Source organism: Alligator sinensis, unplaced genomic scaffold (assembly GCF_000455745.1).
Source record: "Alligator sinensis unplaced genomic scaffold, ASM45574v1 scaffold1542_1, whole genome shotgun sequence".
NCBI lineage: Eukaryota > Metazoa > Chordata > Crocodylia > Alligatoridae > Alligator > Alligator sinensis.
This window is the reverse complement of record NW_005842452.1, coordinates 843,423-859,333: the sequence shown is the minus strand read 5'-3', so window position 1 is coordinate 859,333 and position 15,911 is coordinate 843,423. Positions and strand designations below refer to the sequence as shown.

Genomic DNA, 15,911 nt, shown 5'->3' with positions numbered 1-15,911 from the left:
AAGCACTCGCACGTGAGCTCAGTCTATAGTTGCAACGCATCTGGCTTATTTCTCTGCAGACTGTTCGGGAGGAAGAGCGAGAGATCTACAGGCAGCTGCTTCAGATGGTCACAGGAAAGCAGTTCTTCACGTCCAAACCCTTCTCGCATTTTCCCTTCCTCCCGTGAGTGTGTGAAACCCTCCCCAGCCACCAGTGACTAGCCTGGCACCATTTGTCTGCTCTGGCATCTTTAACCTGCTGCTGTTTTGTAGGTCCAGGTGTGTGAATTCCAATAAAACCGTAGTGAAAGAAGCCTCGAGCAAGAATGCAAAGCTGTTCGAAACATACAGCATCACTCCAGCCAGCCAGCCCACCAGCATCCTGAGAACACAGGAGCAGCCGTCACACGAACCACCCTCTTACCCTGTCTCCAGTTATCCTTCCAGCACCTTTGAGTCCAGTAATACCACAACCCAGCATCAGCAAGACAATTTACCAGCATCTAACACTCAGTCAGAAGGTAAAAATAAGTGTGATCAGCTTGAACCTAGTGCCAATTTGATGAATTTATTATTTCCAAGTTATTTTTTGTGGCTTCAAACACAGCTGGTGTTTCGATGCACCAAACAAAATTCAAGTGAGGATGATTTTATGATCTGCCACTTAACACACTTTATGAGCTGAGCTGCTTAAAGGAATTGGGCACCCATAGTATATGGAACTTAGGTACCGAATTCCCTTAGATTTCGCCAATCCCAGGATGAAGATTTTAATGGAGGGCAGGTGAAAGTGAAGTGAAACCCTAATGTGGAGAATGGTTACTAAGATTTGTAGGGACTGCAGCAAAAACTGCGAGGCTTTGAGTGTTTTAATTCTGTTTTCCGTAGGCTCAGACTCCGTCATCTTGCTCAAGGTAAAAGATCCCAGAACTCCAGCGCTGAGGTAGGTTTGTACAGCGTGAACAAGTACAGCTTTTCCTGTATGCACTGAAGTGTCTCTCACTCTCTGGGGTTAACTAGGCACTCTCTTTGTTCCAAAGGGTTGACTTGCTTGTACCCCACACATGGATTGTTTGGGATTGATTGTCTTCTATTCCAATAACTTGCATGTTGGGTACATTTCTCTATCACTCCCCCTAACAGAGCATGTCCCTGAAATGAGGATACATTGAGCGTATCCCATGAAAGGCTCTCTGCCCAGTTGCTGTATTAGGACTGTATGCCAGTATCTAATCTAAACACCCCCTGCTCCTTAGCTGAGGTCTTTCTTGTCTGGTAGGTGTCTGGGCTTGTGATCAGTTCCCTTCCTTTACTGGACAACTTCCCTTGGTGTGGTTCTGTGACATGTCCATTTTGCCTGGATTCTGTAGATTTGGAGTCCCAACTTCCATGCTCTGTCTCACCTTGGTATTGCATGGCCCATCCCTTTCATTTTTCCTGATGTCCCTTTTCAATTGAAGACTCCAGTGCTGGGATTTCCAGAGGTGACACACAGAGCAGTTCTGTTAGCCTCCTGGTTCTCTCAGCAGCTCTTCTGCCTAAGGTATCCACAAATAGCGTTTTTTCACAATGTTGTTGTGAAGAATAACACAATATTCTTCACATTAAAAGAGGAAGCATTGGGTGTTGAGTGCAGTCAAGCCTGGGGATTTTGACTGGGTGTGCCATTGCTCCTGCTGGGACTTAAGCCCAGAGGTTTCTGGCTAAAAGGTCTTGCCCCTCCGCTCAGGGTCAGATCAGTTGCAATATGTGGCATCAGGAAGTAATTTTACCCCATGATCAGATTGGTATGGACTGGGGGCTGTGCTTGCCTTCCTTTGTAGTGGGCGTCATGGCTTTCTTGGACCTCTTGAGCATATTTTATCGATCTTTGTAGCAGCAGGACGTTAGCCACTGTTGGACCTCTCTTTTACCTGTCTCAGGTGAGGGTGATATGACTTGTGGCTGTCAGGGTCGACTGTGTAGTTTTGCTAACAGGTTAGACAATGGATTAGTCTGGGAGGCTTTGGACAGGGCTGATTCTGCCTCAGGTAGGGGTTTGGACTAGATGTGACCCCTGGAGGTCCCTTACAAGCCCTACTTCTAATTCTTTGATTTCTAAGAGAGTTCAGGATGTAATAGTGTATGTGAACTCCTGTGCTTATGGATACTTGTATGATGCTGTAACAAGTTATTTATGCCAAACTTTTTTTTTCTACTTATGATTTTTTGGTTAGAGATGCATGCACTCCACTCTACCTTAATATTAAAGATTTCACCTTAATATTTTGACTTTCTCCAAGGACAATGTTGTTCTCTGCTCAATTCTTCGTTTTGTGAGCAATTAAAACAATCAAGGCCTATGCAGATGGTGAAGTTTACACTTGTCTTGTTTCCTTTCTTTTAGCCCTCCCTTCTTCCAGGCAGAGTTGTGGATTAAAGAATTGTAAGTTTTCCATGTTTATAATATTTCAATTTATTTTTATATTTGCCTTGATGTGCTGTTTATTCAGAAGATCAGCAAATGCCTTAAGACCCAGAGACCGGCTTATAAAAGTATTTTAGGTGCTCTGTTCCAGCATGACTTATAAAAGCACATCTCTGTCTTCAGAAATCTAAATAGCTTTGTAAATCCAGCCCCTATCTCTGTCCAGATGGCCAGGTTCTCACCCAGGCTCTGAGGTCCTACCTCCTTCCTCTGCTTGCATGCTTTAGCTTTGCTTGCCATAAGAATCGTGCCTCACAAATCCACCCCCCTGCCTTTGCACTTCAGTTATATTCTCTCCATCTTTGAACCTCTCCTCAGCTCTGTCTTGGATCCGTCCTCTACTGGCTTCTTGTCCTTGCCTCTTAGGCCCACTGCAGTTTAGCTCGTCCCAGTCTGTTGGATCTACTGTCACATCGGTAACTGTCTCTCTACCAGGCTTATTCCTTAAGCACTTCAGTGCTTTCCCCATTGCGGTCCCTTAAGCTTGGTATAAACTCTGAGGAGTGCTGCTCCTTTTCTGCCTCCTTCCACAAGATTCCCTTAAGCTGCCTACAGACTACTGCCAGGGGATATCTGTGAATCAAATAGGAAGCTATGTAATGCACACACCCTCAGCCCAGCAGAAATATTTGCATGCTGTCAAGTCAGACAGGCATGTTTTTGAGCGCTCAGCACTGTACAGGATTAAACTGCAGGTGATTTGCTATAGTAACACTTTCTTGGCCCAGGCTGTCAGGCACAAAACCATAGCACAGGAGGCTTGCGACAGCAGACTGAGAACGGTTGGCTGGCGTGGAAGCCTATGGCTACAGCTGAGCCAAAGTGGACTACCCCAGTTTCTAAACGGGGGCAGAGCTTGTTAGTCAGTGACTCGAGGTATAGCTGCCTAGGTAGTTATCCGGGCTGGTTTGCCTGGTTAGGGTCCCCAACACTGGATGTCTTAGGGCTGGAGGGAGACAACATGGCTGTTCATTGAGAGTCATTTTTTTTGCCCTGTTGCTCTATGATGTGGGGAAGTTCCGCCCACAGGGCTTGGGTGTCTTTGCCACCAGAAATCAAGTAAGCAAATGCAAATGACGGTGCTGCATCTCCACTGGCAGCAGAGCTGTGTGCCAGCTGAACATGTCTGGTGTTGGGCACATTGATTGATCTACCAAGGATTTCACCCATTGGGTTTCAGTGGCTTCACCTGATCTGTCTTCCTTTCTCCTTCCTCCTCATTAACCCCTAAAGTATTTAAGCACTCTTCTGTTCCAAACTCCTTGGCTTTTCCAGAACCAGCGTCTATGATTCACGAGCCCGGGAGAGGTTACGACAGATAGAAGAGCAGAAAGCTTTGGCCTTGCAGCTACAGAGCCAGGTGAGTGACATCTAGGCCTGTGCAGCAACCTCTAGTCCTTGGGATCTGAAGCAATGATAAGGAGATGTTACCTTAAATTGTACAAGAGGGCAGAAGCATGTCAGGAACTGTACAGGGGTCAGTCTGCTCGATGGTGAGTGCTGTCATTCTAATGTAATGAGACCTCTCTTCCAGAGATTGCAGGAGCAGGAACACTCGGTGCAGGAACAGGTGGACTTGCATCTTCGAGTGCCTCTTGAGAAAGAAATCCCAGTCACAGTTAAAGAGGACACCAAGTCAGCTGATAATGAGAAGGAATTCCCTGAGATCACAGAGGTAAATCTGCACAGGCAATCACTGCAGGTGGCCTTTCACAGGTTTTGGAGAAGGTCTGGTAGAGGTGGGAATTAAGTGCAAGATGTCTTGGTGAAGAAAGGAAAATCGGTATAGTGAAGGTTCCCATGAAACCCATCAAATCTGGAGCTTTGGAAAAATATGCTGCATTTCCCAGAGGAGTTTTTGGCTTGACACGGGACTTGCTGACAGAAGTCCTCTGGCCTGTGTTAGACCGGAGGTTTGGACCAGATCAGCAATGCTCAACTTGTGACCCTGTGGGCCAGATGAGTAGTGTGGAGCTGGATAAGACCCTAGGGCCCTTTACTCTTTCACCCTCCCACCCCCAAGTGTACCAGGATTGGTCCTTGGGGGCCCAGAATCACACCCCCCACATGATGGGATTGGGTCCCAGGGGCTTGGCACTGCCCGCTCCCAGTCCCCACCAGGATTGACCCTGGGGCCCCATGCTGCCCCTGCCGAGCCCTGCATGCAGCTATCAGGCACCAGATCCAGCACAGAGGTCCTGGGGCTCTGTGCGTTTAGAGATTTGGAAGCAGGGGAGTGTTGTTGGTTCCACCACCACCGAATTTCTGGACCTATGGGATGCCCCATGGGTTGGAGGACATTGTAGCATGGGTTGGATCTGGCCTGCAGGCTGATGGTTGAGCACCCCTGGATGAAATTGTAATGGTCCTTTTCAGCTTTTAAAAACTACAAATCCCGAAGAAAGAGGTATCGGCAAGGAGAGCCTCTTCCTTGTTTTTGTTCTTGTTGTCATTGCTTCCAACCTGTTTGGTATTGTTCCAATGAACTGAACAAGTGAGCAGCTCAGACTTCCTCCTGTTGTTACAGTGATCCTGTTGCTCAATTCGCAGAGATGCCTGTGGACTTGTCTTTAGCTTTAAGCCTCCATGATTCAGCCTTCCCCAAGGGGTTGCATGTTCTCAAAGGCAATTGTTTTCAACCTAGCATTAGGCAGCATTCAGGATCTTTGTTGTGCTGCCACAAAATCAGTCATCCCATCAGGTGGGAACTAGTTCTTTCTTGTTCAGGGAGTTAATCTGGTCTTGAGTGCAGGCTACATGATTGAAATAGCAACTCTCCTTCCTGTTCACGATGCTACTGTTTCTCTGTAGGAAATGGAGAAGGAAATAAGGAGTGTCTTCCGCGGCGGGAACCAGGACGAGGTCCTGAGTGAGGCTTTTCGGTTAACAATCACTCGGAAAGACATTCAGACCCTCAACCACCTGAACTGGCTTAATGACGAGGTAACGCCAGGTTACTTCCTTTACCAAGGGAAGCACTCTGGGTAGCAGGTTGAAGTGAATAAACCTCTTCCTCTTTCTTCTGAGAATGGAGGGCCTGGGCCAAGAGTGACTAAAGTACCAAGGCAGGGCTTATTCTTTTTTTTTCGGAAGGGGTTGGAGGGGGGCTTAATTTATGGGATAATCACCTACGATGTCTAGGCAGGGCAGAGGTTCCTGGCTAGAGGATCTTGCCCCTTTGCTCGGTGTCAGACCAATCACCATATTTAGGGTCAGCAAGGAAGTTTACCACAAAGTCAGATTGGTACAAGCTCGGGGGGGGGGGGCTTCTGACTGCCTCTGTTCTGGGGGGGCATGGCCCTCTACCTGGCATCTCTAGAGCCTAACTTAACAACCTTTTACAGAAGCAGGACATTGGCTGCCGTGGTTCACCTGCTTTACCTGTGGCGGGTTAGGGTGTGAGGTCCTGTGTTGCGTCCGGGTTAACAGTAGTTTTACAAAGAGCTTAAGTTATGGATTTGTAGAGGATGGCTTGGAAAGGGATGGTCCTGCTTCGGGCAAGGGGTTGGACAAGGTGACCTCTTCTGATTAACTGGTTCAGAGAGGCATGAGCTTTCATGGGCAACAATCTGCTGTCAGATGCCCTCTGTGCAATCTTCTGCTTGGCTTCAGACTAACATACTGAACCACCTCTATGGCAGCTAGAAGAGCAGCAGAAATGATTAGAGTCAAAACTGCCGAATCCTGAGTGTTTAAAACTAAATTCCTCATTCATTGGCTTTGGCTTTTTAGCAGGTGGGCCTTTCAAAAGCTGAACCATACTAGATACCATTGCCTTTGTTACTCATGTGTAAAAATTTAAGCAAAGTACAAGATTTTTTTTCTTTTTTAATAAAAAAAAAAAGTTATTTTGTTTTGAGGGCAGGGCAAGCAATTCTCTTTGCAAGGTTGCCCAACAAAAACACTATTACATGTGTGGGGGGCTTTTTTCCTTTCCAGATAATAAATTTCTACATGAATTTGCTGATGGAGCGAAGCAAAGAAAAGGGGTTACCAACAGTTCATGCATTCAACACCTTCTTTTTTACCAAATTAAAGACTGCTGGGTACCAAGCTGTGAAACGGTGGACTAAGAAAGTGGATATCTTCTCTGTGGACATTCTCTTGGTGCCTATTCATCTTGGAGTCCATTGGTGTCTAGCCGTAAGTGTTTTGTTGTTAAAGTGGTGTTAAACCTTTGGGTAACTGAAATGGATAGCAGCACGAGTTCATAGATTCATAGATGTTGGGGTCAGAAGGGACCTCAGTAGGTCACTGAGTCCAACCCCCCTGCTCTGGGCAGGAAAGAGCGCTGGAGTCAGACGACCCCAGCTAGGTGCTTGTCCCGTCTCCTCTTAAAGACCCCCAGAGTAGGGGAGAGCACCACCTCCCTTGGAAGCCCATTCCAGATTCTGGCAGCCCTTACTGTGAAGAAGTTCTTTCTGATGTCCAACCTAAATCTGCTCTCCATATATGTATGGCCATTGTTCCTAGTTACTCCTGGGGGTGCCCTAGTAAATAGAGCATCTCCTATTCCCTGCTGCCCTCCCCTGATGAATTTATAAGCAGCCACAAAATCACTTCTCAGCCTTGTCTTGAGAAGGCTGAAGAGATCTAGGTCCCTCAGTCTCTCCTCGTAGGGCCTTGCCTGCAGGCCTCTGACCATACGAGTGGCCTCCTTTGGACCCTCTCAAGATTCTCTGCATCCGTCTTGAAGTGCAGCACCCTAAACTGGACGCAGTACTCCAACTGACCAATGCCGCGTAGAAGGGAAGCATCGCCTCCTTGGACCTGTTTGTCATGCATCTGCTAATGCATGATAAAGTGCGGTTAGCCTTGTTGATCACTTTGTCACATTGACGACTCACATTCGTCTTGGAGTCGGCTATGACTTCAAGATCCCTTTCCACTGCTGTGCTGCTGAGAAGGTCCTTCCCCAGCCTGCAAGTGTGGTGGTGGTTCTTTTTGCCCAGGTGCAGCACTTTGTACTTGTCTTTGTTGAACTGCCTCCTATTTCGTTCTGCCCATTTTTCCAACCCGTCCAGATCCGCCTGGATCCGTTCCTTACCCTCTGGTGTGTTAACTTTGCCCCATATTTTGGTATCATCTGCGAACTTGGACAGTGTGCTCCCCACGCCCTCGACCAAGTCACTGATAAAGACATTGAGTAGCACCAGTCCAAGGACCAACTATTGCGGGACTCCACTGCCCACATCTTTCCAGGTCAGTATTGACCTGTCCACCACCACTCTCTGGGTGTGACCCCTAAGCCAATTTGCCACCCACCTGACCGCGTAATCATCTACATCACAGCCTGTCAGTTTTTTTTATGAGAACAGAATGAGATACCGTATCGAAGGCCTTCTTAAAGTGTAGGTAGATGACATCTACCTCGACTCCTGCATCCAAGCATTTTGTGACCTGGTCATAAAAAGAAACAAGGTTAGTCAGGCTGGATCTACCTGCAATGAATCCGTGCTGATTTTCTTTCAGCATTATTTCCTCTGCTGGGCTCCCACAAATGTGATCCTTAATGATATTTTCCAGAGTTTTCCCAAGGATAGAGGTGAGACTAACTGACCTATAGTGTGCCAGTTTCTCCTTCCCTTCTTGAAAATAGGGACCGCATCGGCCCTTTTCCAGTCCTCTGGGACCTGACTCCCATGTAGATGATACATGGCACCATGAGTGCTCGAACAGCCGTGCCAGCAGCTCTGGTATAACACTGGCCAATTCCTTCAGCATCCTTGGATGAAGTTCATCTGGGCCTGCTGATTTGAACACATCCAGCCCCTCCAAGTGCCCCTTCACTAAGACTGCTCTAACAGTTGGTGGGCTAGTGTCCCTCCTGTGTATGTCTATGATCCAGTTGGATTCAGTTGTTTCACCCTAAATCATCCTTACAGTTGTATGCAATGCACATGCTAGGCAGACCTGTACAGAAGTCAGTGTCTGTGGCCAAAGATCTGCAATTCTGAAATGAGCTGGCAATATGTGTGTGTTTTCTTAATAAGTGGTTCTACCCTAAAAAGTTGCTCTGTTTGTGAGGGGGGGGAAAGAGGGCAAAGGACCTGCTAGGATTCATGTCAGACTTGCTTATTCCATGAGTTGAGATCTCCTTTTCCCTTCTACCAGTTCTGCAAAACTCATCTTAGGCTCCAAGGTCAGGCTGGGATCTTAACCTATCACTTCCGGTAGCACTGTTTTGCTGTCCAGCTTACAATCGCGGAGCTCTGTCACCTTCATGATGTAACACCCGTCTAAAGCTGTCTGATCAAAGCAGCACAGTAAAACAGCAAAGCTGCAGGTGATCATCAACAGCAAAACTAGATGAATCTCTCTCAGCAGTCCTAGCATAGTAGCTGCTATTTGGGGTTCTCCAGTACCCAAACAGTGTGGAGAAGTGGCAGGGAGTGCAGAATTTATCAGCTGCTTTTGTACCTTATGATAGCAATAGAGGTTGGTAATCGAAGAGCAGGGCTGAGTAGAGTAGTAGCGGAGAAAAAGGATGGGACAGTGCCTAGAATGGAACTAAGGAGATGTGCTCAGACTTCCCATGTCATCGTGAGGAAGTCATTTAGACTTTCTTTGCTATGTTGCTCACTCAGCACGGCCCTATGTAAGGGAGGGAGAAAAAATTGCATTAAACGCTATTCAGTGATGGGGGGCTGTAGGAGTACCAGAGTCCTCAGAAAATTCTGCATGTCACTAGGGAAAACTGAGCCGATGGATTAGATTTCTTCTTTTATAGGAGCTTGGCTTTAGATTTGCAGAACACCCCCCAAAGAATCGGTTTCCTTGTTTACTGTCTCACAAGCCTCTCTCTTCACAGGTTGTAGACTTCAGGAAAAAAACCATCACCTATTACGATTCCATGGGTGGAAGAAACACAGAAGCCTGCAGCATACTGTCGTGAGTAGCAGGTTTCTGTTGGGGTTGCTTTCTTTGGCTTCCCAGCTGGGGAGAAATCCAGATGCTTGTAACATCCACTAGAAAATCAAGGCTCCAAGAATAGATGGAGCACAGCACACTCGGCCTGGGCTGCTCTATGGCCATCCAGAGGCAGCCACGGCTCCTGCCAGACCCCTCGCCCCCTCGGAGTGACCAACATAACCAAGAACAGGCATCCTCCCATACTGAAGGAGCAGATGTTGCTACCCTCAGTTTTTCCGGTTGTTTCCCCACGTGGTGAACCTCTGCTTTGTCTCGAGTGAGCTTAGCTCAGCTCGCTGTCATCCAGAAACCTGACCTCGGCTGGCTGCCAGGAAAACTGATCATTGAGCCTGATGAAGTAAACACGTACAGCTGTGACACGCGTATACTGAAGCCATTGTAGCCCACGATGCCTCACCCCTCCAGTAGCCTCCCACGCTGCAGGGAGAATTTGATGAATTTGAACTGTGCAGTGACCCCATGCTGGGGGTCTGTCAGGGTGCACAATCTGTTGCACCGTGCCATTCTCAGGGCCTGGAAATGGAGCCAGCAAGCACATGGGTCCATCCTTGTCTGTCTTGGTAGGTCTCTTGCCTGCAGCAGTCGGGGCAGCTTGACGGGCAGGTGTGAAAGATGGATGCTTGATTTTTATTTGTAGCCAGAACAAGATCATTGTCTCAATAAACAGATGGCTTAAAAACAGACAGACCTGTGCACGAAGGGTGATGGAGCACTCTGACAGTGCCTGTTGTCCAGGCCAGTATTCTTGGTGATCTTCCCTGGAAGGGAGATGGAGGGCACTTGTCAGTCAGCTGCTTGGAGGCATTCTTGAGCAGGGCCCTCTCTGTAAGAGCTGGCCCCTGTTGGCCACCTCCTTCAGGCTTGGAACTGGCATTTCTCCACTGAGGTTTATCAGTCCTAGTGCCTGTGTCCTTACCTTGGCCTGTCCATGGCAGAGGCAGCTGAGTAAGTACTTTTAGCTCTTCCACGGCAGAAGTAAACCCTGTAGTGACTGAGGTGGTATCTTGCGTGGTGCAGCGGGCCTCCCAAAAAACATCTGGGCATATCTTTCGTCTCTTGAGTCTTACCAGGGATGTAATTGTCTCAGCCACCATTAGAAATCCAAGCTGGTACTGAGAGATTCTCCCCCTTGGTCCTGAGCTCAAGGCCCTGTTCACATTTCCATGAGAATGACCTTGCGATGCAGATGGAGCTGTCAGCATGAATGTACCACCCAGCAATGAAAAACAGGAGGCAAGGTCCTATATCTCTAAGCACTTCTGAAAAGTCAGCTCAGCCTCTCTTCTTTAAAAGGGGCTGAATGGCTCTGGTGCCTAATCCTGGTGCTCAGAAAATGAACTCGGGTATTGGAAGCACATGTAGGTACCTTTCTTAAATCCTTCCTGCTGTCTGCGAGCTCGCTCTCACTGGCTTATGCGTCCAATGGGAACAGGCTGCAACCACATTGATAGTACAGTGCAATACAGACCCAGAGGAGAGGGATGCAGTATGCACGTTTAGGGAAGAATCCTTTTCGGCGTGCTTTCATCATGTTAAGATCTTCAAGTGTTTTCAAGCTCCGTATATCAGTATTGCCTTCTCAATAAGACAAACAGCTCCCAGAGTCTGGTGTGAGCTCTTGAGGAACTTCTTTCTGAAAGGGAGGAGAGGGGGAAAAAATGATGTGAAATGGGGTTGTACATAGTGGTTTCAGGCCTTGTGCTACCATAACATGCAAGGAGATACAAACATGATTAAATAGCGAAGACCCCAGGCGTTTTGCTCCTTAGTCCATGCTGTGTTTAGTGTGGGCTGAGGGCCTAGCATTGTAGAGAGCAGAACTGTCTGCTAGCCAGGATGCAAGGTAAGGGCCCTGAACTTTGGCCTCTTAGTTAACGGCGCGGTTGGGAAGGGTGTTAGGGAGCCAGCATGTCAACTTGCTGTTGCCGTGGCCGTAACTGCATTTCCTTTTCTGTTTCCTTTCAGGAGGCTTTTATTGGTTGATTGCACTGGGAGGATCACACCGGGAAGAGGGGACGGAGGTCCTATTCATGGTTAGTGACCCTTTCATGCTTTCAATCTTTAGAGCTTCCTGAAGGCGGTGAGTCCTTAAATAATTAGACCCATTTCACAGATGGGGAGACACGAGGCAGAGAGGAGTTCCGTGGCTCACTGAAGGGTCATGTAGTTGGCTGGTAGCAGAATACAGAGTCCACAGCCTTGTGGAGGTTGAATGCTGTGGTGTTAGCTGATCTTGAGAGGCCTGGGCTTTGTTGTCTGCCAATATAGCTGCGTGTTAAAGCTTTCAAGTCTAGCAGGATTGGACCTGGTCAGTAAGCGAATGGAAGACCTCCCAGAAAGTGTTTAGGAAGGGGGTGTTGGCAATTTGGTTTAGGTATTGAGTGTTAGACCCTCTCCTTCATAAATCCAGGGCCCCATCTCATGGGGCCTGGTATGCTCTGGTGGCAGATACAGCATTTTGAATCATAGGAGACTAAAATTCTCATCTACTGTGGTCATTAAAAAGCTTGGTTTAGTGTTATCAATAGTAGGAGTATTAGGACGAGTAACGGGTGCATTCATCTAAAACTATTTCTGAAAGCTTGTTACCAATTGTTAGAAGGACCTTTTAAAGATGCCTGGTGCTTATGAGAGGGGATAGTGTTATATTTAGTGGGTGGGTTGTTGTTTTTTGGGTTTTTTTTACCATTTAGGAGTGTGCGTTGTGTCATTTAACAGAACAATGCATAATCAGATCCAGTGTTTTACCACCGGGGTTGGTTGATTTCCTCTGTTAGTCTGCATTTTGGAAGCAAACATTCCTTGAGGATTAGGGAGTGTGGAATATAAAACCCACAGCAACTTGCTGGGAAGTTGTGAGTTCATTGTAGCGGGAATGAATACAAGGAAGAACCTCCATCAATTTTTGTCCTGAACCCCAGGGTCCTAACAAAATTCAGCCCGAACAGTTCAATTCTGCTTCCCTAAACTTTCTCTTGAATTCCAGTTGGAGATGTCCCTCTTCCCTTCCCTTTTTGAAAGCCTGTTCTGTATTGATACCTATGCCAGGTGCTTTCCATGTTCTGCATGGCCAGCAGTTGCGTGCTGGCTCAGGAATCCTTTTTACATGTAGCCCCTAAATCACTATAGGATGTTTCGGTGACATGGCAGAGAAAATCATAAAATTATAGATTTGTAGAACAAGAGGTTTGGAAGGGACCTCCGGAGGTCATCTAGTCCAACCCCCTGCTCCAAGTAGGATCATATCCAAGGATGGAGATACCACCACCACCTCTCTAAGTAACCCGTTCCAGTGTTTTACTACCCTTCTAGTGAGTTTTTCCTAATATCCAACCTCAACTTCCCTTGCTGCAGCTTGAACCCATTGCTCCTTGTTCCGTCATCTGCCACCACTGAGAACAGTCCAACTCCATCCTCTTTGTAACCACCCTTCAGGTACCTAAAGGCTACTGTCAAATCCCCTCTGTCTTCTCTTTTGCAGACTAAATAAGCCCAGTTCCCTCAGCCTGTCCTCACAAGTCATGTGCCTCAGCCACCAAACCATTTGTATTGCCCTTCGCTGGACTCTCCAACTTGTTCACGTCCTTCCTGTAGTGGGGAGCCCAAAACTGGACACAGGACTCCAGTGGTCATGGTAGATGGTCACTACCAATACAAAATACATAGTGTATTCTTCCCTATGCTGTTCTAGAAACCACTGCTTGGAGTTTCCTGACTGCTATGCTTTTGCCTCTGTACGTGGCAGCTGCAGAATTAACTGAGCCGTCAAACCAGTTTCTTCACTGAAGCACACCTAGGCCCTGTCTGAGCCCCTTCTCCCCCAGGCTCAGACCTGCAGTCACAGGCCTGGGCTTCAGCAGACAGATTGCACTGCAGAGCCAAGGCATCGTTTTGAAGTGCATTCCAGTTTCACGTAACACCTTCTTCTGTAAATCAGTACTGTTTCTTGTCCCTACCCCTAGTTATTTTTAACCTGTTTAGAGACCTTCCAGGTTACACTAACAAGTGACCTTAGACTTGCTCTCAGGTGGTAATGGCCAAGATTTCTTCTTTCCTTTTAGTAAAGATATCGACTGTTAACTTAGGTTTATGGCAGTGCTTCCCAAACTTTTCCTCAGCATGGCCCTTCACTCCCCACCCCTGTGACCCCATCCGCTGATATTGCGACCCCATGTGAGGTCACAACCCACAGTTTGGGAACCCCTGGCTTATGGCATGCACGGAAGGGGACGCAGCTCTGGACAGTAAGAGATAGGAGCAAGTTGTTTTTTTCCACCCCCACGTCCCAATTCTTCAGTCCTGTGATTGTGCTGTGTCCATCATCCAGTATATTCCTCAGCCAGGTGCAGCTTTTGTATGGGGCTCTACTAACCCCCAAATTGCGGGAGAAAGACTCCCGCTCTCCTGGACGTCCCCTCCTGGCTTCTGGACTCCCACAATGTTGCACATCAAACCATTTCGTTAGCATCAAACTCCAGTGTAGCCATGTTGGTAGCAAATCGGCTTTCCCTCGGATGGCACATCTGTCCAAGCTGACGGCCTAACCTACCCCATGGCATCCCATTGAGACAGATGCTCAGATGACCCATCCTTTTGAACCAATGGTATTGAAGCCCCTGTTTGTCCTTTCCATGCTTTCTGATCGCAGTCACAACAGCGAGGAAAGTCCTCAAAACACTGGTTTCAGAAGAAGCGAGCCCTAAGTCACCTTCCAGACGGATGTGGCTTTCTTCAGATTCCTCCCAAGAGTCCTTTGTAATCTTCCCTATTTCATGGCAGGTGCTAGATACTCTGACAGGTTCAAGATGAAGAGTTGAATGAAGCAGGGTTGTGTTCTGACGCTCACACACTGGGATCTTCTCTTTGCTGCTCCACTGTGCTTTTGATGGCTTGGAGGAAGGCATGTACCTTCACACAAGATCAGATGGCAGACCCTGCGATCCATCATATCTAAAAGCCAAGACAAAAGTGAAGCACATGTTCATTTGGGAGCTCCTCTTTGCTGCTGATGCTGCACTCACCACCCATGAAAGCCAACTATGTATACTCATGAATTGCCCCTCCCATATTTGCAGGATGATTGCCCTGATCATCAGCATCAAGATGATTGTGGTCCTAGCATAGGGTGTTCTCCAGTCACCATCTATCAGCTTTGACAACACACCTCTTGAGACAGCGAACAAGTTCTGCTACCTTGGATCCACAGTGAGCAACAACCTATCACTAGATGAATAGCTAAATGTGCACATTGGAGAGGCTGCTACCACTTTCAGTAAGCTTTCCAAACGAGTCTGGAACAATGCAAAACTCACAATCAAAACTAAACTGCTTGGGTACGAAGCCTGCGTCCTCAGCGTCCTTATGTATAGCAGTGAGACATGGTCAGCATAGGCATATCAAAAAAAGAAGCTAAACAGCATCCACCTATGCTGCTTATAGTGCATGCATCCTTGACATCAAGTGGCAAGACAGAATTGCCAACACAGAGGTCATCACGAAAGCCAACCTGCCCACCATCACTGCACTACTCAAACAGCAGTGCCTACGCTGGTTTGGCCATCTCTGCAGGATGGATGATGGGCGCATCCCAAAGGACATCCTGTATGGGCAAGTTGCAGGTGAGGAGAGAAGAGTTGGGTGCCTGAAATTTCGCTTTAAACACATCCTGCAAGCAGGATATGAAGGCTTTTGGAATCGACCCAAACCTTTGGGAGGCCTTGGCAGGAGATGGGACAAAGTGGCACTCTCTTCTTAATATGGAGTCCAACATCATAATGAGAAACGGTCATTTGAATTACACCAGAAGCGTGACCGAAGGAAACGGCCTGTCAGTACAGTAGCCACTAAAGCCACGTACACATGTGACTGCTGTGGCAAGACCTGCAAGTCTAACAGTGGTGTCTACAGCCATAAGAGAAGGCACCCCCAGTCAGTAGAATAGCTGCAATGTCCACCATCACTTGCCGATGAATGGATGCCACTAGCTAGATACTGGAAACTTGCCCCTGTAGAAGCAAATTGTTGAGACGAAGCATCTTTGTTCCTCACATTTCACCCTTTGATGCTTGTCTGGAGGAACGTCCACATGTAGGTAGAACTGTACAACACCAGGGCTGTACAGATTTCACTTTATGGATCGGAGCTTTGCTGGCGCATCCCAGGATACTGAGCTGAAAACATCTTGGCTATCCAAGAAGAAAGCTGTTGCCTGTTTCTCCTTTAGGTTCAACCTGCAAAGACGACCTTCTGGAGAAAACACAGTCCTGAAATACCTGACAACCATAGTAATTTTGGGGGGGGGAAAGGGAGAACCACATTCTTTCAAACCTGCTTCTCTCTCCTAACAGCTACCTACTGCTTTCTGTTCTAGGAATGGCTCTCTTGATTAAATTATGGAACTGAGAATCTGTTTCCTAATGAGACTCTTCCCCCAGCCCTTCCCACCCAAGACTTGGCCTTCAGTCCTTTCCAAAGTCTATGTCTACATCTTATTCCATTATATTAGATTCCATGTTCTAGTGTATCATCCAAA

General features: G+C 47.5%; 1 protein-coding gene across 8 annotated transcripts in view; it reads left to right on the top strand.

Annotated features, from left to right (window-relative positions):
• The window catches only part of SENP1 (SUMO specific peptidase 1), a 29,136-nt gene that overhangs the window by 8,049 nt on the left and 5,176 nt on the right, over positions 1-15,911 (top strand). For 6 of the 8 annotated variants that reach the window (XM_025212274.1, XM_006030590.2, XM_025212277.1 and 3 more), the window contains exons 7-15: positions 60-163; positions 253-500; positions 868-922; positions 2,366-2,404; positions 3,722-3,806; positions 3,981-4,121; positions 5,258-5,389; positions 6,386-6,589; positions 9,258-9,337. In XM_025212274.1, coding sequence (XP_025068059.1) covers positions 60-163; positions 253-500; positions 868-922; positions 2,366-2,404; positions 3,722-3,806; positions 3,981-4,121; positions 5,258-5,389; positions 6,386-6,589; positions 9,258-9,337 — 1,088 coding nt within the window. Of the gene's footprint in view, positions 1-59; positions 164-252; positions 501-867; positions 923-2,365; positions 2,405-3,721; positions 3,807-3,980; positions 4,122-5,257; positions 5,390-6,385; positions 6,590-9,257; positions 9,338-11,344; positions 11,413-15,911 lie in introns of all 8 variants that reach the window. The other 2 variants (XR_003095697.1, XR_003095698.1) reach the window with 1 other exon arrangement.